This window comes from Drosophila mojavensis, unplaced genomic scaffold (genome assembly GCF_018153725.1).
Source record: "Drosophila mojavensis isolate 15081-1352.22 unplaced genomic scaffold, ASM1815372v1 contig_36, whole genome shotgun sequence".
In the NCBI taxonomy this organism is placed as follows: domain Eukaryota; kingdom Metazoa; phylum Arthropoda; class Insecta; order Diptera; family Drosophilidae; genus Drosophila; species Drosophila mojavensis.
Window position 1 is genome coordinate 4438700 of NW_025318858.1, and position 25296 is coordinate 4463995.

A 25296-nucleotide genomic window follows, 5' to 3' on the forward strand; every position below is an offset into this window, starting at 1 on the left:
AAGTGTTGCTAACTCGTATTCAGAAATGAAACTAATAATAAATGTAAGTTGAAAAATATCTCAGCAATAAATTATATATAAATCAGATATAATCATTTATTCGTAAACTAATAAAAATATAAAATTTGCATTAAAGAGTATTACTTTATACTAGGGAAATATTGTGGGTTTGTTTTTCATTATTTATATTTTATTTCAAAAAAAAAAATATTTCAAGTACCTCTGTAAAATATTATGGTATGTATCTCATATATCAGATCGGGTATATACATGTTTTTATTGAACAAATTCTTAGAACTCCTCAGATCTTAATATTCTAGATTCCTGTTTTCCCACACACTTTAACTGCAATTGGAGCCCGGCCTGTGATTGAGCGTATGACAAGTTTACTAAGGCACAGAGAAACATTCCTCTGAAATACACATACGTATCACACACACACACAGCCGTCCGAAAGCAATTTTCGAAGCAATCTGTCGATTGATCGAGCCGGGATCAATGCCAAAGCTGGCGCTGAACCTGATGCTAAAGCTGATGCTGTTTCGGCTGATGCTGATGCTGATGCAAGCGTGACTAATGCATAAGAGCATGTCAAACAATTAGGGGAAACTCATTAATCAAAATGTAAGTCGGAGATCGTACAAAACGCCCAATAAACATACGCGATACGAGCTGTCAAAAGGAAAAAAAACTTCGAATTAAATATCGTACAAATGAGAAGAGAAACACACAACAAAAATTTCAATAAAAAGTATATAAAAACTTGAGATGAGTGCCGGCAATCATAATAAAAAGAGGAGCAGACTATTTCAAAAGCGATATACTGGAGCTATTCTGTAAATAGAATCGACAAATGCGAAACAAAGTGTGTTCAGAAAAGATTGAGCTGTTGCAGTTAGCAGCCGATGGAATAAAGAGGAACGACGCGTTGTGCAAGCTAAGTTAATGGCGACGCATGCAAAATTTCCGACTGTGGGCGTTGCTACCTATGCTGAACAATAGAGGAGCAGGAATGGTAAGAGTTATGTCATATTGTTCGCTACATTTGTTGTCTATTCAAAAACACTCAAGAGGCGGAGAGCCGAAAACGAAATACCCTTGCATACAAGGAAGCATATTAAATATACGACTCTTGCACTAAGTTTTAACTGCACATAGCATAGTAGTGACTATGCTACTACTAAATTTTTATTGCCCTACTACTACTCTGCTATTACTACAATACTACCCGTCTAGTAATAACAGTTATTGTTATACAACTACTCTGCCTCTACTCTGCCCTATTCTGCCTCTACTCTGCTACTGCTCGAGCACTAGTCTGCCCGTAGTCTGCCTATAGTCTGCCTCTGCTCTGCTACTACTCGCGCTCTACTCTGCCGCTACTCTGGTACTACTCTGCCTCTACTTTACCCCTATTTTGCTACTACTCTGCCTCTACTACTCCACTAGGCTATACTACTACTATTCCTATACCATGGTACAACTGTACTATAGCTCTCGGCTGCTAATAACACTACTACTCTGAGTTCCCACTAATACTTCTACTACTACTAACTACTAAACTGTACTCCTGTTTCTCCTACTACCTGACTACCACTACTCCTCTCCTACTACTCGATTTACTTGAGCGTTACACATTCGCCAACAAAATCGTTATACCCAATGCAAACTTGCACAAAAGCTGAGCAGACTGAACGCATTTTTTGTTGATTGCCTTTGGCTTGACGCAAATGTGACGCCCACAAAAAATAGGGAGGTAGGGTAAGACTAGGAGAAGCGGAACGGGGTGCAGTCAATGTGGCGCAACAATTTTGTGGCTTGGATAGTTTTGCGAGAAAAGGGTTTCCAGACAGATTGACTGGTAGCGTTGAAAGCTGTTGTCCATCAGCTTCCACTGAGCAAAGCTGCAGAGCTGACAGACACACACACAGACACACTCAAAGACACAGACTCGCTGATCGGGTGCCTCACAGCCACTTGACAAGATCATTAATAAGATTTATGCGCTATTAGCCAAAGCAGCCAAAGGCCATAAATAAAATACGAGCAGAACTCCGCGAGCTGTGGACTTCTTGACGAAGAGATCTGAATGAGGCGACAACAAACCCGTTGACAGATGCACGCCCCACTAACTGGCACCAACTGCGACCAGCGCAACCGACTCCATCAGCTACAACAGCAACAACAACAGCAACACACTGAGCCAAATCAATGACACCTAATATGCATAAAAGCTCATTAGAGAGAGGGAGGGGAAGCGAGGCTACTGAGATGAGATCAGCATATCAATAATAACTATAAATAAGTATGACACTTTTTGAGTCAAACAAAGCCCAACAGGTGAACGTCGATTCTGCATTTTCATTCAAAAAAAAGAAGCAATAAAAACATTACCAAAGCAGAGCAATGCTCTTAATTACGCTTAATAAGTTCATAAGCAGGGAGAGAGCGAGAGAGTGAGCAGTCAAACACACAAACTGAGTCATAATTAACGATGAATCACGCACACAAAATGAGAGAGAGAGAGAGAGAGAGAGAGACAAAGAGCGAAGGAGATTTGTGTCCTCCGATGCACTCCACACCCACTCTCAGCGGCGCCGTACATATGCACAAGCATGCTTGCGTTTACACACTGATCCCCCCCCACACACACACACACAACGCACTGATCGAGCCAAGAGAGCCACAGGCAGAGAGAGAGAGCTTGAGCGCGATTGACGCTGCTGCTGCTGTTGCTGCTGCTCTTGCGGCAGCTGCTGCTGCCCTCAGATACAACAGAACCGGCGGCGCGCTCACACCGCAACGATGCGAGTGTCTCCAAGCAAACAGCAAGCAATAAGAGATTTTCGAAAAATTAATAAAGTTCAATAAAAATAAGTTCATTAATATATATTCTACGTATAAAGAAGTGCGCGCAAGTGGAGGGAGAAAAATATTTATAATTATTACAAAAATATCATAGCTAACGAAAAAAATTCAACAGCTCTCATATACATATATACACATGTATATATATGTACATAATTGAAAATACTTAAAGGCAGACAGCAATACGTTTTTTTACACAAAAAAAAAAGTTCTAACAATTTGAGTCGTGTGCCAAAAACAAAAATATTTAGCAAGGTTTTCGATGTTTTAAATACAAATTCTATAAATATATAGAAGAAAAAAAAGCAACAAACAAGAATAAAAATGTATAATTGAGACATTTTGAAATATGTTTTAGCACAGCAACACATAGAGTCACTAAGCGCACCGAAAAAAAATACCGAAACTCAATTCGTAAATTCCATAAAAAAAGGATTGTGTAAAAATTAGTGTAGAATGTGGCAAAGTTTACTGTTGTTTTTGCTCGCGAGCAGCGTATGCGGCGCAGCGCAGCGCAAAGTGGATCATATCAAAGTGCTGTACGAGGACAACGATAGTAGCAAGGAGAGCGATGACGATTACTACAACGATAGCAATAACGATAACAATGGCAATAGCCAACGCGATTCACTTAGCGTCGATATCGATATCGATTATGCTCGACAAAGGCTAATACCCAGCTATTCATCATATCGATCAGCCTCTGCATCCTCGACCACGCCCCCCATCGCCCACTTGCGACGCGTGCCGCGCCACCCATGGGTGTTGCCTCGTTTGGGCAACGATAATCGTCTGGATGCCAGCGCCGCCTTTGATGAGGTGAGTAGAACAAATAGCTACGTGGAATCCATAAAAAACATCATCACGCCTATCTTTATCTGTGCTGCCCTCTTTGTGAGTGTGTCTGAGTGTGCGTGCGTGTGCGTGTGTGTGTGTGTCTGCGTAGGTGTTTGCCTTTGTAGACGGCTAAATATTTGCCAGTACGCAAGACGCAAGACTCAAGACTGGCCAGACGTCCCGTGAGTCACTCTTAAAGTCTTCATTTCATTTCATCTCAAGTGCATATTTCCACCGACTACCGATAAGGAATTCGATAACTATGCCTGTGGAATTCTGTGAATTAATTAATCTATCAATATTGATATTTACATGTTTACATGTGTTTAATATTAGGGCTGATGAAAGGAGAGTTAGCTGAGTGCATAAACTAACAAAATAAAAATCTCTTCATTTTTAATCATTTTTCACATAGATAAATATGTATGTATGTCAGCATATTAATATAAAAATATATACATATGCACATGATTTTCATTCAAAATTTAATTAGAATAGAACCGATTTTCGATATCCAATCCGAAACAGTTTTTAAAATGTCTAGAATTAGCTATAATAAAATATACATATTCTGATCAATAATTCGTTCAAAAGATAATTTTGTCTCACAGGTTATTTTATAATTTCTGCATTTCTCATTTATATAAACCATTAAAACTACACACAAATTTCTTGAGTAACCCACTGAAGGCATCAGTCTCTCGATGATCTGTGCGTTAGAAGTGAATGCCTCACCTTGAACCTCAATCGCTAGCGCGAATGGGCCACTGGATGAGCAGAGATACGAGTGCAGCTAACCCTGAGCCTCCAACAGCGAGACAGAGAGAAAGAATCGTTGTTGATCTTAAGCAGTGATTCCGATAGCCCACCCAGTAGTTGAGGCAGTTACTCAATGCCGCAATTATGAAACGTGTTGCGGTAGCAGCTCCAGCAACAACAAAAGCAGGAGCAGCCAATTTGGTTAACAAGCCAATTTGGCTCGAATGCAGCTCATAAATTGCACGATCGCCTCCTCGAATCTCGATCCTCAATCGGTTTCACTTTCTGGCCTGTAATTGGGCCAAGCGGCCCGACAAAGCAACAGAGCGAGAGCGATAGGGATAGAGAGAGAGAGAACATGAACTCGAATGTGAACCTCAGCTGTGACTGTGGCTTTGAACCTGTCTCTTAATCGCTCGATCGATGACCATTTAGGGCGACGATCTTCACTTTCCGTTATGCTATGCCCTTAATTGACTTGATTGACTTGCACTTGATTGACATGCTGTAAGAGCTGTCGCCCTTTACCACATGCAAAACGAGTTGCCGGGCCAACCAATCAATCAGCTATGATCGGCACTTGAATCATTCAAATCAACTCTGAGCAATTAAATAATCAAGCGGTTTTTTGAACAACGAGGGTTTACAGTAAAGACTTTTTATATCATAATTAAATAAATATTTTTCTGTAGATTTTAAATAATAATTTTTTAAATTAATGTCTACCCGAAAGTCTTATAGGTATGTAATGTGAAAAACAAAACTAAAAAATTTAATTAATTTAGTCATAATAAATTATTGTTTTGTTTGTAGCGCGTATTGAAACAAAAAAGATATTAAAACACAAACTAAAAATAAAAATAAAGTAATGTAATGAATGAATGAAACTTGAGCAAATCGAAAAACAACATACATAATAAATAACTTATGGTTTTCTTATAGCTTTTAATAAGTATATAATATATTGTTGCTTTTTTTACGAATAAACCTCACTCACAGTCTCAAAGCGTAGCTTATCTTATCAGTGAACTTGGGGATTTTTCAGCGAATCGAATTATGAGTGGACTCAGCATCTAAATGGGTGACGAATGTTGAATAGCTTATCGCATTACTCCTCCTATCTGCTAGATGGCCCTATCACTAATGTTAAGTAAGTCTCAAGGCCAGGCAGCTTCAATAAGCCGCAGCATAGAGTCAAATGCAGTCGAGTGGCATTATGAGCTTATGGCTGCACCTGTCAGCCACACGGCTTCAGCAGCCTCCTCCCCTCCGCCCACTATCGTCAGCTTTGCTTGAGCTCCTTTGACTGCTGACCTTTAGCAGGAATTTAATATCGCAGAAGCAGGCGTAGTCGTTGTCGTTGAAGTTGCCCTTGTTGCTGTTTTTGTTGTTGTTGCCCGTAGCTAGTGGTTGTTGCAATATCCTCGTTGGCATTCAATCAGACCACTTGTTTCGTTCTGCCTGCATTATTATTACTGTTTACTTTGCACGCATTCTGTTTGCATAGCAGAGTGCAATAAGAAACAATTCGAAAATGCTGTTGGCAGTGTGTGACTTGGAGGTACCCTATAAAAACTTACTTTGAATCTACATATATAAATATAAATTAAAAAAAAAAAAAATTAAAAAAATTAATAATTATATCCATATATTCAAGCCCAAAATTCAAGTTAACAAAATTAAGCTGGAAGTTATATTTATAATTCATCATCCTGATATAAAAAGAGCTGTGTGAGTACACATACACATATAAGGGAGTTCTTTCGGAACACTTTAACCCCATATCATATTATACAGCCTCGGTCTTTGCAGTTTTCAACCTACAATTAAATCAACTCTATTCCCAAGCTTTTATCAGTTCTTCGCACACATGCAAAACCGACTTTCATTCTCAGGTTACTTTTTGCAGGGTATAAATGAACGATAAAATGAACGAGATGTGTAATGAAACATTTTTAAATATTCCACAACAAATATTCACAACGCAAGCAATACAAAAATTCATTTCGAAATTCTTTAAATTGCACCTCGGAGCTTTTATTATAACTTTGATGCTCAAGGGCCCTATTTGTCAAAGGCTTAATCAGTAGTTGATCTGTAGGTCACACACAGCCTCTACAGTAGCGAATCCGCATCATACAATCTTATTCTGATTCCAATTCCAAAGTGTTTCCCCAGTGGGTCAATAAAAATGCAAATCAATACACAAATGCCAATGCATGTTTAATGTATGCCTAATTAATTAAACTTGTTTAATTTATATACATATTTGCCGTTGCCTCAGTGATCGACGCAACAAATTGTAAATATTATCTAGCTTTGATGCATGAACGGACAGGCAATTAATCTTAAATAGTGCTCAGCAGGCGACTGAGATGAATTTTCAGCCTAACTATAGATAGAAGAAAAAATTCTCAAAGTTTATTAGAATTTTCATAATACAGAGTACTTGAAATACCCCACGATACACAATACAAGAGATTGAAGAGAACATTCTGAGAGCTTACCAAAATTTTTGATACCGCTACTCCGATACGTATATTGAATGCCGTTAAATCGCTTATGATCTAGATTTGAAATGCGTACAATAGGGAATACTCAATATTTATTGGACAAAATATGAAATACAAAAATACATTTAACTCTTGCGTAGCTTGAAATCCTCTAACTATAAATAATCTATATCAAGGCTGCTCTGTTTCTTTACCCAAGCTGCAGTTAGCATGAAATGGCATCGATTGCGGCATCAATTTGTGATCTGGCTGCCCAATTCTAAGCGGAAGACCCCATCTATAGCCACTAATTGTAAGCTCTTAAGCTGGGCCCCAATGTTGCGCCACTTGCTGCTCCTCCTCCGCCTCCAGCTGCTCCTCCTGCTTCGCATCTGTGGGCAATCTTTAAAGTATTACCTTGATTTATTGGCATTATTTATTTACTATTGCGATAGGCGAACGCTGTCCATAAGGCACACTAATGACAGCCCAATCGGCTTATGACATAATAGATATATGTATAATAAATAAATACATACATATATACACATGCGTCTGCGTATATATGTATGGGTATATATCTCTTGATTTATAGGCCAGGCCGAAAATGCGGAAGCCTAAAAAAATGATATGGCAAATCTATAAAATTTCTTTTACCCTCTCACACCATCCCTCTTTCTCTCTCACTCTCACTGTCTTAATGAACGAGGAAAATTCAACAACTAAATAATAAATATTAAAACACAAAAAAGAAAAGTGAAATAGGGGAAGGGAAAAAACTGTCGCACTATAAATTAAATTTGTTTGACTTTAAAAGTTGTTTAGTATTTGAAAAATATATTTTCTTCTATTTTTTTTTTTTTTTTTTTTTTTGCTTCGTCTTTTTTTAGTGGTCTTAATTTAGTGGTCTGAACTGTTTCATTTTGTTTATTTCTGCCGCGTGTTTTGATTGATAGCCAACTTGTTGGCCATTCAAACTGGCCAAGAGTCGCGTAATTAAAAGCGCCCAGAAACAAAGCTAAATTGTCATCAAGAAAATGAATCTTGAATACCCTTTGATTGTGTAAAAAGTGAATATATATATATATATATATATATATGTAGAATATATACAAAATGTTTAATCTACATATTTAAGAGAGATATGTTACATTAAGTTGAACATCCATAACATATGAATGAATGAATATTTGATTTTCATTTATCATAATCTCTGCCTCCGTTCCCAAATGCCTCTCGGAGTTAGGCAACCCGCTTTTAACTCTTCAATCAGAATAAAAATCAAGAAAGCAAATTGCAAAAGTCAATTTGTGCAAAGACCGTTGCCCAACACACACATACACACACACAAACACGCATACACACAATCTCTTATGCAATCTCGATCCCGATCAGCGTGTTGTGTGGGCGTTGCAATTAGAAGAGAGATACGTCATGTTCTGCCACAGCGGCTTCCATGTTCGACGTTCGACGTCTCGACGGGGCAATCACTCAATTCGATCGCAATGCAACTGCATTAGAGTGTATACATATATACAAAAGTATATGTGTGAGTGTGTGTGTATCAGTCCATCAGCTGTGCACTGTGGGGCCACATTTCCGGCATACCCATATGTTGCTGGTTGCTAGTTTGCAGCATGCTGCGGCAACATAGCTTAACAGGCTACTAAGCTCAAACTGTTCTCAAGCAACATTCAATAGGAATCAGTAGCAGCATTCAGCGCAGCAAAACCTCTAGCAACATGCTGCAGCAACATGCGCATTAATTGACTTGCGAGCCTTAAACGTTCCCAACACAGCTGGCAGTGGGAACAGACAATGGAAAAGAACAACTGAGAACAGTTTGTCTACGTCTAACCGTTCGCAGTAGTCGATCAGCCATTAACTAGAATCTTATAAATGGGAACAGTTACAGTCACTTTGCTTAGGGATCACATTGTATTTGCATACATATCTATACATACGTATATAAAGCTGATAATGCAACTCTTCCATGTAGGGAGCAGCTGGATACTGCTAATATATTTTATAATAGTAATCGTGTGTTATGATGAATGTTATCTGAAGAGTTTCTCTTCAATGTTGCCAGTGCTGTTCACTTATAATAGCAACATGTTGGTTATTGCCAGCTGACAAGTGGGAACAGGCCACTGGGAGCAGTCATCACGATCGTCATCCTCGTCAACTGGCTGTCATTGACATTGCACACTGTTGCCATTTATGGCCCACAGGCGGCGCTTTTGTGCCAACGCACGCTTTCTTCTCAGCTCGCCTCGATTTTCCGCACCACATTTTCCGCTTTCGTTTTCGCCTTGGCCAAGGAAAACAAATAAAATTGTCATAATAAACAGAGCGCATGAATTGGACAGTGGCACAGAAAGAGGGGGAGAGCAAGATACAGACAGAGAGAGAGCTGCAGGGGCATCCATTTCCATACGGTCGTTAAAATTAAAAAGCATTTTACGCACTCTCGATTTTCCTCAAGCTTTTCCTACTCAAATGTAAAAATGTAAAAATTGTAATTTTCTTTTAATGCGCATAGTTTCAATTAAGTTATAAAAATATGTATAAAAATGCAAAGAAAATTGTTAAATTTTTACTTTTGCTTAATTACTTAAGTTTTATGGCAGATACAGTTGCTGCATTTGCAGCAGCAACAACCCGTTCGCAGTCTAATTGGCACTTTTATGTCAAATGTGAAACAAGCCAAAAAAAAATAACACACAGAGATATAAGAAAAAAAAAAAAAAAAACAATTTATAAGCATTTCCCATTACGCATACGCCATGTGGCATGAACAGCCCCGGCGTCACCCTCCCCCCTCTCCCACTCTTTCTGTCCATGTCTGGGCCATGTTTACAATTTCCACAATTTCTAAATGAATATATTGAGGCGAAATGTTTTTTGCTGTTGTAAAACGCTGCGCTTTTCTATGCCCAGCTTTTAGACAAATTGCAACATTTTCAGTTGGCACAAAGAAATCAAAACAAAAGCAAAGCAACATTTCTTTTTCATTAATTTCTTGGAACTACTGCAACGCACTTGGAATGCCCTAACACGAAATAATTGATATTTAATTTTGTTTAGCTGCATTTGGGTTATTCCTTCCCCAATAAATTAATGTGAAAGCAGAAATTTGTGTTAGTAAGTTTTTTATTAAAAATGAGAATTATTGATCAACAATTTTTTAATAGAAAGAATCGATGAAAAATTATATATTATTTATTTTTAATTTACAATTTATTTTAAAAGAAGACGTTAAAAATAATGTCGAAAAAAGGTTTGGTCTTTCTAGCCACAAGAAATAATTGAATAACAACTTAATTTTATTTCCCAACTAGCAGATGCCTTATAATTTTACAGATGATAGCCCATGCACCAATTTCAGTTTGGCCAACTTGAAAATAACCTATACTATTTTAATATATCCAGTAGTCAAACTACACTTTTACCTATTATACCTATTTTTCTATAAACATAATTTTCATTTAGTCAATCTAAATGAATTTGAAGTTTTCTATACTTGATACTTTACTACTTAAATTTATTATAATATATAGGTATTATAAATAGTAAATAAATACATATAGGCTTTTGGATGATCACAAAAATCTTTAAAGATAAGTTATTCTGATTGATTAAGAGTTACTAGAAGAAAAAAAGAACTAATGAAAATAAACATAATAAATTATGAAAAAAAAATTACCTTACCTTAAAGGCTCTCTCCTCGACTCGCAGCTCGCATTTCATTTTGTTTTCGCTCGTAATTAGAAAAGGTTTGCGAAAATGAATATGTTAACGCAGAAAACATAAATATTCATGCAGCTATACATACATGCACACACCCTCTCACACACACACAGACACCAGGTACACCTTAATATCCGACCTACGCACACAGATGCCTGTTTGTTGTGCTCTCTTTCATGTAAACAAATATTGGGCTGACTTTTGTGTTTATTTGCACAGTTGGCGGCGAATTTGCCGCGTTATTTGTTAAGGAGGGAGCGGGCTGTTGAAGAGGGACCCTGAAGAGAGGGGCACCGAATCGTGTATATGTATGTGTGTGTGTGTGCTACTGTTTGCAGCCAGTGCCACGCCCTCGCGCTGCCTTGACCACAGGCGGAAAGCTGCTGCACTGGCTGGGCAGAAGAGGAGCATAAAAATGAAAACAGTTCGAGGCGCGAGCTATTTGCATTTGGCTCATAACTCTTTTGATTGCAAATAAAAACCAGGGACGGGTGTTATACAAATGTTGTTGTTGTTGTTACTATTGTTGTAGTTGCTGTTGTTGCTACCTTCTGGTGCCGTGCTCATAAAAAAGGCCAGACGCGAGTCACACCCACGCCCAGGAATCCACGCTGAGGCATCCTTCAAAGCAAGACACCCAGAGAGCAATAGAGAGGGCGAGAGGGAGAGAGAGAGAGACAGAGCGAGAAGGGATCGAGGTAGCCAGGCATATGCAAATGAAGTTTGTTTTTATTGTTTGGTCCCCAACAACATCGACAACAACATCAGCAACAACAACAACAGCAACTGTTTTTTTTTTTTTTTTTTTTTTTGAATACTGTCAACCAGGCAGACACTTAATGGGTTTTTTCATCTGCATTGGGAACGTCACTGGGTTGCCGAATGGGTCTCTGTCATGGCTGAGCATGCGTAATGAAGCTTAAGTAGAACTGGTTATAAAAACTGCCGAAGCGCATAAAAGAACATGAAAAGGTGTTGTACGATGCGCTCCACACAGTTCTCCTTTGCCTTTGCTCCGTTGCTCTACTGCTCTGGTCTGTTTTGGCAGTAGCCTAACGAACCGAAAGGAGCTGCCACCGTCAGCTTCAATGAGTTGGGGAGATGAGCTGAGTGTGTGTCCCAGTGTGGGCTAATGCTACAAAAGCATGTCCAGACCAAAGAGTTAGACAATGTACGAAAAGTGCTAAAAAGCCAATGCAATGGAACAGCTCTCTATGAGAATTACAGTGAGAGGACGAAGCACTCAAAATAAGAACTGTTAGCAAAATGAGTAGGTAGAGATCATAGAAGACTTTGAATGTAAACCTCATCGCTAGAAGAATTGCATTGAAAGATGTTGCAAGTATTTAAACTCTAAGAGAACCCTCTGAGGTTATAAAATATGTGTGTGTAATATATAATAAAAGAAATGCAGCGAAATACTGTGGAACGTTATTTTGAGTTGTAGCTTATCTCTTTTGCTTTTTTGATATAGCAGCAACGAAGATCAATTAGGGAGAGAAAAACACAGATATTTAAGGATAAAGAGATCGATAGCTTAGTATGAAGATCATAGATATATAGTTATCGATAAATATCTAGACAGATAGATCAATATATGCAATGATAGGTAGATAGGTATCGATTAAACGATTTCTCCGCATTCCTCTTATTTTGTACTATGACTTACTTTCATATAAAGCATATATGCTTAATCTATCATTCTCTTAAATTTGTAGTACATATTATGTTTACCTCTCTCTCTCCCCCTTCTTCTCCCTTTCTGCCTCTTTAAAATATATTCCCAGCTCAATTCAACAGTTGTAAAAATGAAGCTTTACACCAAACCACAAAGCTGTTCCGTGCAGCCGGGAGCTGCCCCTCCTTCTTTTCAGTCCACATGCTGTCACGCCTTTGCTGCTCCAGCCAGCTCCCATTGCATTTCCATTGCCCAGGACGTTGGGCATTTCACTTAACACCGTGCCTGACTGGTTTATGCGATACATGTCCTTTGCAAGGAGCAAGCAAACAGCGAATGCCATTATTCTTACATGCACACTTCATTTATTACCCTCTGTCTCTGTCTCTGTCTCCGGCTCTCTCTCTCTCTCTCTCTCTCTCTGTCCCTCTGCGCCCTTTTCTCTCCTTTTCTGAATGTGGCATTATGTGTCAGTTATATGCATGTCGTTAGTTTTCATGACACTCAGGTCCAAGGCGCGAGTGCTTTTTGTCGAAAATCAATATCTGAGCGCTGCTCAAGTTTTTACAGTTACCATTTTTATTATTTTATACATATATACGTATGTATATACATTTACATATATAGTTATATATGTATGTACTATATGTATATATATTCTCCGCTCTTTGAGCTGTAAGTGATAGCATTTTCACCTGCTCGCAGGTGTTGCACATTTATGCTCACCAGTGCTCCAATTGTTATTAAACGCAGCCACATACCCTGTAAATGCAAATTTCAAATAGATCGACTGATTATGCAGGAGAGATGAGGAATGAGTATACAAATAATCAAGTTTGTGACTAATTATGAATGTATTTCATGATTATACTCATTCACGAAAGTGAATCAGTATATTGGTTTTGTGCAATGTCCGTCTTGCTGTCCGTCCGTCTGTCCGTCTGTCCGTCCGTCCGTCTGTCCGTCTGTCCGTATGAACGCAATCTATTTCGGCGCTATTGAAGCTAGAGACTTGAAATTTGGAACACATACTCGTGTATATCTCCGATTTATAAAGTGTTAAAATTTTCCCGATCCGCCCACTAGGGGCGTGGCAAATCGGAAAATGCATTTTCCGATATACCAGAAATCATGTTAGTTAAAGAGCTAGAAAGCTGAAATTTGGAATATAGATCCGCATCGACCACCCAAGATCACGAGCTATGGCGGATATATATCCGCCCATTGGGGGCGTGGCAAATCGGATAAAACTGTATCTCCTAAAGTTGTAAACCTAGGATGCTGAAATTTTGCACGTCAGCTAATGCTCTGATTCTTTAAAGTTTGAAAACAAAATTATAAGCCTAGGCCCATTAGGGGCGTGGCAAATCGGACCTGAAGATATAGTGATTTTTTATATTCTGCTTTATTTTGGACACTATTGATGCCAGAGACCTCAAATTTTGTATATATACTCGGGTTAATCACCCAAGACCAAAAAGTTTTGTCGGATATATGTCCGCCTACAGGGGGCGTGGCAAACCGCAAAAGTTTATATCTCCTAAAGTATAATAGCTACTAGCTTTAAATTTTGATAGTTGAGTTACTGGTAGCCTCCTCTATCGATGCCTCAAAAAATCATTTTTACGCCTCTTTAGGGGCGTGGCATATCGAAAAATACCCTGTAATTTTCACATTTTTTGAGCGTAAGAATTCAAAATTTGCATTTAGGTTACCGGTTTCTCGTTCTAAGAACTGGCTAAAAATGAGGAGCCTACGCCCAGTAGGGGCGTGGCAAATCGAAAAAAACTGTATATTCTATAGTATTAGAGCGAAACTTAACTAATAAATTGTTGATGGGATGTGAATGAGTATTCCGCAGTCGGTAACGCCCGACTGCAACGTTCTTACTTGTTTTTTATAGGATCTTATTAGAACATTATATATGAAGTCATAAGAAAATATTCGGAAAGTTCTAAGAATATTTTTATACTGAACGTGTTTGCTTGATAGTACAAATTTCTAGAAAGTAGACTTTGGTTTACCTTAGTTAATCATTAATAGCTCTCTCCTCTATACGTCCCGTCTTACTTTCAAGACACCAATTTATTTAATTCATGGTAAGCTTAAGCTTTGTCTCCAGGGCAACACCTAGTCGTGCACACCTCATAGTCAAATATTGGCTTTGCGCTTTTGTGGCTATCATACAAATTCGCACACCTCTGTGCTACGTGTTAAAAATCTGTTAAATCACAAACTGTTGCGTAAAACACGAAACACACACAGAGCACACACACAATGACAAAATACACAGCATAAATCAGATGCAAAAATTCAATTAAATTTGTTCTCTCTTATTCACACCGTATATACACATACATATATAAAGGTCTATGTCAATAGACCCTCTAATTGATGGCAGCTTGGCACAATATGTATAAATAAATATATGTATACATACACATATGAATATATTCATGTGTGTATAAATTTAAATTGCTCAAAATTGAATCAATGAGTCCAATTTAATTGAGCCAAACACAACATAAACACATCTACGCAAAAATATTAAATATTAACGAAAAAGTGCCTCAAAGCATTTCCAATTGTTTAAAATTCAATTGAAGACTAATTTGTTGTATATAGAATAATTGAAATATATTTCGACTTTATAGGTTTAATAACTCCGATACTATTTTATTTTTATTTATTTATTTTTTTTTTTTTTTTTCAATGGAAATATATAATTTTTAGTTCATAAAAATTTTCGAGCTTCTCTACACAAAACTTAAGCCAGTTGAAACGGAACGGCAAAAGTACTTCCGTTGAAAAACCATAAGTTGCTAATCTTTTCTTTGTAAAACAAAGAAGAGAATAAAAATAAATAAAAAAACTCAATTACTTCGTATCAGCATTACTTTGTTTTAAAGAATTTTCAGCAGATGGAAAATCTATATAATTATTATCTATATTATATACTATATTATAAAATATTTCATTCAATACCAGCAGAAGAGCATAGTCAATTGAATAACTAAGTATCCTTTATGATACGTTTATAAAACGATTTAATACAATCAAGTTTTATTAAAATAAACAATAATTGAAATTAAAATCGATATTTCACTAAACATACCAATTTTTTTAAATATATGTTTAACAACCTTCTCAGTCCACCCAACTGAATCCAATCCATTATTTATTTCATACATTTACTATCCAAATTATTACACCAGGCACATTCGACATGCCTTAACGTCTGCATCCATTTGAAAATTGCAAAATATGATTTATTTCACAAAAAACAAACATGTTTTTCGGTCTCTTGAGTTTCCAAGAAACGAATGATCTATTAAATTACAATAAACTCACATATGCCTGTCTGGCATGTACTTTAGTTCACTTTGCGTTTGGCACACATTTCGCAATTTACACATTTCCATTTATACTTGCATGGATATATATATATATCTTTTGTATATATTACATATATCTGCAAAATTGTAAATGTTTCATGCTGCCCAACATATTGGAATAGTGCGATAATAATAATGAAAACCGCCACCCGATATCCAATAAAATCGAAAGAAAAACAATGTGCGTATTGTGACAGGGTCGACTCGACTGCCAGATGCCTTGTAAGCTGATGAGATGTATCTTTAAATGAGAGGATGGAAAGAAAGAGCAGAATATCAGAAAACATACTGTAAAATATAATCGATTGAATCGATTCAAGCTTTCAACTACAAATCACGAACAGTAGAAATTTCTATATACAGATTTTATCTTTCTTAAAACTGAATTTTAATTTCAATGATATAAATTTCAAGTAATGAATTAATTAATGAATTATTTGTTAATATTATATTAATTATAATTAATTAATTAATTTGTTTAAGAAAGATATTAAAAAAAATTTATATTAACTTTGATAGAAAGAAGTCATACCTCATGCTAAACGATTTGCAGGGTATATGCTGGTATATGCTGGTCATCATATATATATGGTCGTACATATATGTACCTACATATGTACGAGTTATATGACTTTACGTGGTCAGGCCATGAAAATCGCGCGTGGAAAAAAGCCAAGTTGAAAGCGACTAAGAGGGAGGCACTACAAGGAGCTGGTTGCCCTTAGTGGCATATGCAACAATTCGCTTCGATACGATTCAATTTTTGCATCATTTCAATTTCAACTTTCATATGCTCCTTCACACTCCCACACCCACACACGCACAAGCACACACACACACTCATGCTCCGCTCACACTATTGCAGGAGGGCTATCAATCAGATCAGGCGCCTGGCTCGATGACCGCCCAGAAGCTGCAGGAGGTGGGCACCCCAGAGGCAGTGCAACTGAGTCGTCGGCGCTATCAGGATCAGATCAGAATCAGAACAAACGAATTGAGTAAGTATGAAGCAATACATGCCTATAACAAGATACAGACATACCAATGCACATATACATATATATAGAGCTGCGTCTGCATGTAGAACAGCGGCGCCTCGATCCACACGTTCGGGCCATAAAAACTGAGCTAAGCAAATGCAAATGCTAAATGCTAAAATGCAAACTTTGTTGGCATTCCATTTCTGGCTAAACACAATGTCTTCTTCGAGATATTTATGGCCTGACACGTGACTGGAAGCTGCTGTAGGGCCCCAGACTGACGAACAAGTCCAGTTAAATCCAAAATAAAAAAATTAAATGGAAAGAAAAAAATCTGCAGACACTTTCTAAATGGGCCCCCATCAAAACGGAACGAACGCACCAAAAGAAGTCGCTGAGAAACTGGCTTCCTCTTTCTTTCTTTTTTCATGCCTCACCCAACTTCAGAAAAATACTCAACCAAATACCAGACATTTTCTCTCCCTCTCTCTTTCACTCTTCGCCCATCTCTTTCCGCACACTTTCGGTGCAATTAAAACGACTCAACTTGTCAACTTTGTTTTTTTTTTTCTCTCTTTTTTTCTCTATAAATCAGTCGATGCTCTAACTCTTTCTTTGAAGACTTACTGGTGTACTAATTAGTTAGTCTGGCCCCAAAATAGTTACGTTACAATTTGTTTAGCAAGTAAAAACTGTTTCTTGGGCATTTATTATGCTGAAGAATTTTAAATAGGCTCTTTTCTAATATCTTCTGACGTTCTATGTATCTATCTATCTAGACAAATAATATTTGTATTTGTATTCAATAATAATTTTTATAAATATTTATTTATTGCTAATTTTGGTATAACAACTGGATCCCACATGTCCAACTTTACAGTTAAAATTAGCTTTTATTTTCTACTTTTAATTCGAATGCCATAGAAACTGAAATTTGAGTGTCGAATTATTTTAATATCATTAGACTTAACTTCAGACACTTTATTATTATTTAACAATTTTTTACTTGAAACAAAGCTTCAACATGCTCTTAAAAATTTTTGGGACCTAGATCTACTTTATAACTGGGTTTGTAGAACAAATTTCTAATGAATTTAGCCAGAAATTATATGGCGGACATTTTAACCGTTTCCTAATATTAACGAAATAATTTTTAAAAGTTTTTTGATATGCATTATTCTGTCACGAATGCCTTTGACTCTAATTACAGAAAAAACATTATATGTATATTAAGGCTTAATAGAATGAAAAGCAGAAAAATAGGAAACCAAATAATTCTGTTACACATAAGTATACCTTTTATTGTGTGTACAAATATATAGTATATACATACTATTTTATGAGCATAAAGAAGAGTATGCGTTGTCCATAGTAAATCACACATTCCATTCGCTTATGTTGCGACTTTGGTATTTTTTAGACTTGTGCTGATCTTACCAATTACTTCATTAAAAGCCAGCGACTATCAGTGGCATGCAAGTTACAACAACAACGACTACTACTGCTACAACAACAACAGCAACAACATTTGCTCACGCTTGGCCATTGACAATGAAATGTGAGCTCATCGCGTGTATCTTTTGCGTTCCCACTTCCACTCGTCTGGAAAATTGCCATTTAAAGCGCGTGAAAATTGTTTTTTTTTTTTTTTTTTGTCTTGTCAGTAAAGCCTTATGCTTATTAGAGTTTAGTAACAATTGGGTATGTTAGGTGGGAAGAACAAGTAAGAACACTTTAGCTTTACTGATTTAAAGTCTTAAATACAAATTGAACTATTCCATTTGAACTTTTTCCTATTAAGTATCCGTTATTGTATTCACATCAAATATTTTGTACCATAAATATTTTTTAGCACCTATAGTAGGTATACAATGATAATATATTCTGGTTTTTTTTTTTCAGAGTAAGGTAAAAATGTAATGAATAGGATCTCAAGATTTACATAAACATTAAACTATATCGAATGTTAAGATAAGTAACATCATTTTAAAAGGCATCTGCGAGTCGAGCACTCAAGAAGATTGCAAACCGTTAAGCGCGTGTGGACAGCAGCGACGTCACCTCAATGAAAGTGTGTCACTAAGCCTGGGAAATTGTTAGCTGATATGTCTCGCTGTTGTTGTTGTTGTTGCTGCTGCTGTTTGTCGCTGTTGTCGCTGCTGTTGCTGTTGTTGTTGTTGTTGTTGTTGTTGTCTCTGTTGCTTGGGCTGTGGCTGGGCTTGCCGGCACACACAACTTGCCGCTTTAAATGCGTAATGATGCAACAATTTTCTTATCACATTTTTGTTGTCGTCCGCCGCGAATAAGTGGAAAGTCAACTCTGGAGTTGGCCACGAAATTGCCATCGATCGATTCCTATAAATTGACTCCTGGCTTAAGTGACATGTGTTTGCCTATTAACCGTTATCTCAAGTGCTTGCTACAGTCGTTGCTAACATATATCATTATTATTGTGTGCGCATGCAATTTTCATATACTACTACGGCTTGACATTGGCATGCCTGCGATACGAAGCGAGCCATAAGTCGAGCTTTAGCTGCAAATGCATTTATTATGTTATGTTAATCAATCATGAGAGTTCGATATCGAAGTGCATATGTAGTCTGCCATGGCATTTTGATTTGAAATAACTGACGTATGTTTATGATATTTCAAATTAATTTTGGCTTCCTTTATGAAGACATGAAATATAAAATTATTTTATGGATATCCATATCTGAATATTGGTGTTTATTTAATGTTAAAGCTTTCCAAAAATACTTATTTCTTTTAATTTATTTTTATATTTTCTTTAAATTTTTTCCATATTTATTTCTTAGTTTTTTTTCGTACTCAGTTCTCAGGCGCGTTTCATGCGCGTTTCATGCTCGTTTTTAAACGCAGTTCAATCAACTACATTCAAGCTCATCATTGCACTTTTCAATGCCAATTTATTTTTTTATATAAGTGTGTATATCTGTATCTGTGTACCTGTGCGCAATCCTATTGTTTTATCAACCCCCATACGCAATGCGAGCGTTTTGCTCGCGTTTTATATCGCGCGCATATTTTTCTTGCAAATTGCTTTTCAATTATATCTTAACAATTATATCACGTGACACAAAATCACAGTAAATGAAAAATTACAAAATAATAATTTAATAAATAAACTGAGATATTGAATAATAATATAATAATAAACCAATATGGTTGAATGGCAGATATATGTATACATACATATATATAGTATTTATTTATAGATCATTATCATATTTTATCTGTCAGTGTAGGAGAACCTATCAAACTAACTTGATTATATGTACATATTAATATGATTGTGATTACGTTCATATTAATTTTGATATAATTTATAAAACTAAAATTTCTACTGCTAAGCATATTTTCTAAAATGTTCCAGGGTATTGGCTAGTCGTGCCAGTTGGCCTGAACTATTTTTGTTTGTATTTATTTCTTTATGGATCGGCAGCAGTTTTGCACCTTTATTGCTTTAATGTTGTTTACATTCCATATTGTTGTTGCTGTTGCTGTTGCCGCTGTCGCCAAAAGCCAATAAAAAGGAAACGCTGAAATTTTTAGCATACGCAACGGCTTTTTATACCCCAGTCGTTATCAAAGTTGTCCCAATTGTTGTTGTTACTGCGGTTGCTGCTGTTCAATGCAGATGCAAAAAAAAATAAAATAAAACAAGCAAACAAACAGGGGATTGCAAGCCAATAAAGTCATAAAATTGCAATAGCAAAAAAAAGGGCAACAGATGTAAATACGAAATGAAGGTGTGGGTGTCACGCAGCGAAATCTGAAATGCGAAACAGAATTGCAATGAAAATCAGATCAAGCTACTGACATTTGAACAGTAGAACATATGTGCATGTGTATGTATGTATGTGTGTAGAGCTATATATATATATATATGTATATGACACGATTGAATTATCAACTTGGCAGACAACATGGCAATTGCCTTAGCCCCAGTCTGAGTCGCCGCCCTGCTCCATGAATTATTCAAGTGCGCAAAATTTGTTATTGCCCCAACGAGGCAAGATACAAGAGCAGCAGCAGCAGCAGCAGCAGCAACAGCAGCTGCTGTCTTTGAACTAGGCTCCCTCCCTGCACCCGCTTGCCCTTTGGCAGTTAGCCGTGACCATGGCGTGGCATGCAACGCCCACCCACAAGCCCATATAAAGTCATTATGCAGCTATAAAATGCAACTGCAACTGCAACTGAATTCCGAGTTGCCTCAAGTTACAGCTGCCCCTAGGCCAAATTCTAAACTAGCTACCCCAATTAGGAAGTAGATGGAGATAGAGACATAGACATTAAGATATGAAGCAAATGCTCAGACTACCTTTAACGCTTTATTAGCTCACTTAGCTAATTTCCCATATTGCATATTATTTCTCTACTCTTTCCAGACAACCTGGCTCGCTTGCACGAGAAGAGCATGGAGAACGAGCCGCTTTGCAAGCGGCCGCAGGCGCGAGTGATTCGCATGATGAGCGAAACATCGACGGTCTATTCGCCACGGGCCACTGTGCTCCATCGGTGTGACGAGAACAGCAGCTGCTGCTCCAGCAACGAGGTGTGGGCCGTCAAGAACCAGACGACCGTCGACAAGGTGTTCTTTATGCGCTCGATCCACAGCCGGCACAGCAAGGCGACAATAGTCTCGATGACCAACCACACCGAGTGCCATTGCATCAATCGGCCAGCGCAGAGGCGCAAGCGTAGCTCCCAATGCGAGTGCCCCAAGCACTTTATAAACTTTGCCATGACACCAAGTGGCGCCAGCAGCAGCAGCAGCAGCAGCCCCAGCACAACGAGTCGCTGCCGCTGCGATTGCCACCTGAGCAACATCACGTGCCAGCGCATGAAGAACGGCGACGAGGGATTCGCCGTCTCAGAGCTCAAGTAATTGCAGTCAATCAACCAAAACTACATCTAATATCCAAATCTAATAATATACCAACTCTTCTACAGATGCATTCGCAGCAACGAGTGCAGCCCGCCCATCTGCAGCTATGGCGTCTTCAACCTAAACATCGGCCGATGTCCGCGCTCAACGCAATCGCAGCCACGTCAACTGGGCTTTGGCTAAGCTAGGTTGAGCTCCGCTGCGATACATTCAGTAATTCAGAACTGTGATCAGTGCACAGTTCTGAATTACTGAATGTGTCGCAGCGGAGCTTAGAAGCAGTCGAACATCATCAATATATATTCCAGATTCACGCCCATGCTGGAGGTGTGCAGAGTTCTGAATTACTGAATGTATCGCAGCGGAGCTTAGAAGCAGTCGAACATCATCAATATATATTTATATTTTTCTATTGTTTTTATTTTTATACAAATGAGCAAACTTAGGATTAAAGATAAGTCAGTCACCAATACGAACCTCTCCATGTCCTCTAAAGTTGTCCCGAAAAAGAATTCCCTATAGAATATTCTTTGATTCGCATGCATGCATTTTTTGAGATTAAAAGAAAACTTTCTCATCACATGAAAAATATACGCTACATATAAATAATTTAATCATCAAAAATCATGTGATTGAAATAAAATAATATATATAAAAGATTCAAGCTCCAGTTGTTCACTAGATCTTATATCATATCTCATTTGATTAATACTTGGAGCAACAACAATGATTGATATGATATTAAATTTAATTATTTGAAAGTTATCAGCACTCATCAATCGTATGATTGAATCTTTATAACACTTAATTAAGAAAGTTTTCATATGCTCTTTATGTTTTCCTCAAGATTTCATTCAACTGTGTTTGTAAAATAATTTGCAATATTTGTATGCATCAATTTTAAGAATAGTGCCATCAATCCCACGATTGAATGATTTTTCTAGAAACTTTCTAAATATTAAATTAAACTATTTAGCTCTTAGATCTTATTCAATGTCATTCATTCATTTATGTCTTCAATTAACTCTAGAGAACGTTCCATTCATTCGCAGTCATCTTGTAATTTCAGTAAACATATTGAAAAATTAATGTTATAATAATTCTGCTATTAGGCGTATGAACCAAAACACCTTGAAAAACATCAACAAGAAAAAAAAAACCAAACACAGTCAAAAATTTCGGAAACGAACAAAAAGTATTGAAACCAACTAACATTCAATTGTACTTAAGTTTCGTGTTTAAGCTACAACTGTAACTACTTACTATATATATATACATCCATATATATATCTGTAAACTTACTTATATAAATATCTATTACAAATTACGATTAAACGATAAAGCTAGTCAGCGATTGCAGTTGAGTTTTCTATTTAGCCACAGGGCCAACCAGCCAAGCATACCCAACGGTCCATAGACTGCAAGTCTAACGTCTAAAAGATGGCGCTGCCAAAAATTCAAGTGCCTGGCGTTGCCAGATAGGTGCGGTGCACCCTTATGCCTAATCACATATTCCAGCCAATAGGCAGCCAAATCGCTGGCATTCAAAGGACGATCACGATACAGCAATGAAGATCTTCGAATGCTCTCCCGGAACTGCTTCTCATTCAACAGCCTCTTGATAGAGCACAACAACTCCGCTTGGCTCACATTGTGAATATCCAGGGATAAGCCCCAGCCCTTATTTTGCATTTTGCGTAAGTTTGGCCGTTGATCGCCTAGCAGAGGCAGGCCGAGCATAGGAACTCCATAGTAGAGCGCCTCACTGAGACTTCCCTTGCCTCCATGTGTGATGAAGAGTCGAGCCAGGGGGTGAGCTAATAGCTGAGCTTGTGGCCACCAATCCTCTAAATGCACGTGACTATTTGCCAAGTGAATAGTACTAGCATTAGCTCCATCATATGTCCAGTATATATCATAATCCCTTAGTTGAGCAAAGGCATCCACAAATGCTTTCTCCACTTTGCCAGGCATTGTGAGCCAGCTAAAGCGCGTGCCCAGGCTGAAGACTATGAAAGGACGTCGAGGTAAGTTTAACTCTTTTCGTTCCATCTGCTCCATTACTATGCCGCCAATATCCAGCATGTTGGGCAGCAGCGGACCTATGGGTCCCTCGCTGACCATGTGATGATTATTCAAGGCGAGTATCACTCGACGGCGCATTTCCTCGAAGCTAGGGTACTGTGGGGAAGGAAAGTGAGTGCTGGAAATATAAAAGGGAGATTAATGAAAAGCAGGTGACTGTAAGATTAAAAGTAGGAGAGATTTTGTATAATAGATACAGTATATCAGATATTTTATAACAGATCTAGTACAAAATATGTAGAATAACAGATCTAGTACAGTAGATTTAGTATAGCAAATACGTCAAGTTCGTCCTAAAGCCAATCAATGTAAGATCACCCACAGTATAGGACTTATAGAAAATCTTCTTAAATTACTTCCTTGAATTGATCTATTACTTAACTATAAATATCTTAATATATGTGAATTCCCACAGAAAACTAAAAAAACCCTACTCAATATATTATATTTGTCTTTGTCTCTGCAGCTCTTTTAGATGATGAAATTCTATATTTGCTAACTATAAATCCAGCTAAACATCGATATACTATATATATATATGTATATAAACTATGTATATAAACTAGCAAATTTTCACAGCTACCTCACCTGTAAATGCGCTGCATGACGCGCCTGGCTAGCAGCTCCGACAGCTTCTCCCACAGTCCAAAGATGTAGCCTTCCAGTCCCGTTCGCTGGCGACTGTCGTAGGGCTGCGGCACATACCAGCGTTCCTCTGGATTGCCCATCAGGCTGTGCACGAAGCCAATTGGCTGCTGAGTCGTTATAATGGCCACAGGGCAATTGAAATGAGCAGCGACGCCCAGTAGATGGTCATTGAAATGGTAGCCAAGCAGCAGGAGATCATAGGGCGTTGATGGAGTGTGCTCCATAAACTCTCGCCATTCGGGCTGATCGAGCAGTTCGCCCGATTTCTCCAACCTCTCAAGTGTCCATTGCAGACGAGTCAGAAAATTGGCATGAGGCTCGATCACTTGTTCCCTCGGCAACTGCCAGGGCAGCAGCAAATGCGTTACATTCGCCGTCAGCCAATCCCTCTCCAAGGGCTGACTGGTTACCAGAGTTAGCTGATGGCCACGCTGGAGCAGCACTCGCGCCACCGCCAAATGGACAAGCAGCTGGGATCGATGCACGCCCACAGAGAGGCACAAAATGCGACTGCCATGGACGCCCGCGGCAATCCAGTAGGCGAGCAATAGAAGTGGATAGCGCAGCAAACAATTCATGACTGAGACCCACATCAGCTGCTCCTCATCAAATGCCCATTAACCGAGATTGGCCCTCCCCAATCCATCAGGCTGATAACAAATATGCCCGCAATTTGCTTATACAACAAAATCGAATCGAGGCAAAAGCCACAAGAAAAAAACAAAACAACAAAAAGGCCAAATAATATGTTTTATCATAACAAAAGAGAATTGGAAAATAATATTACATGTTTGAGTAATAATGAGTAATACTTTTGACTGCATTCAAAAGTAAAATAAATAAAATAAACTTATTAAAAAATGCATTTCCCATTCTTATTTGCTCTGCTTTA

General features: G+C 37.8%; 2 protein-coding genes across 2 annotated transcripts; one reads left to right on the top strand and one right to left on the bottom strand.

The window, feature by feature from the left end:
- The first annotated feature begins 3148 nt into the window (after positions 1-3148).
- Positions 3149-23026, top strand: LOC6575967. The gene is made up of 4 exons (XM_002001935.4): positions 3149-3687; positions 16645-16777; positions 21172-21667; positions 21737-23026. The coding sequence occupies exons 1-4, from the start codon at positions 3325-3327 to the stop codon at positions 21852-21854; spliced, it is 1110 nt and encodes a 369-aa protein (XP_002001971.2). The 5' UTR covers positions 3149-3324; the 3' UTR covers positions 21855-23026.
- Positions 23019-25224, bottom strand: LOC6575968 (UDP-glycosyltransferase UGT5). The gene is made up of 2 exons (XM_002001936.3): positions 24345-25224; positions 23019-23874 (listed from the first exon to the last, which is right to left on the bottom strand). Exons 1-2 carry the CDS (start codon positions 24995-24997, stop codon positions 23019-23021), a joined length of 1509 nt encoding a protein of 502 aa, XP_002001972.2. The 5' UTR covers positions 24998-25224.
- Positions 25225-25296: the final 72 nt, after the last annotated feature.

What these genes read in the sequence shown, in the direction of transcription:
- LOC6575967 (XM_002001935.4), top strand. Translation starts at nt 3,325, where the DNA reads ATGTGGCAAAGTTTACTGTTGTTTTTGCTCGCGAGCAGCGTATGCGGC. An exon ending in AATCAGAACAAACGAATTGA is followed by an intron (nt 16,778 to 21,171) that starts GTAAGTATGAAG and finishes TACTCTTTCCAG; the next exon opens with ACAACCTGGCTCGCTTGCAC. An exon ending in TTCGCCGTCTCAGAGCTCAA is followed by an intron (nt 21,668 to 21,736) that starts GTAATTGCAGTC and finishes ACTCTTCTACAG; the next exon opens with ATGCATTCGCAGCAACGAGT.
- LOC6575968 (XM_002001936.3), bottom strand. Translation starts at nt 24,997, where the DNA reads ATGTGGGTCTCAGTCATGAATTGTTTGCTGCGCTATCCACTTCTATTG. An exon ending in GTCATGCAGCGCATTTACAG is followed by an intron (nt 23,875 to 24,344) that starts GTGAGGTAGCTG and finishes TTATATTTCCAG; the next exon opens with CACTCACTTTCCTTCCCCAC.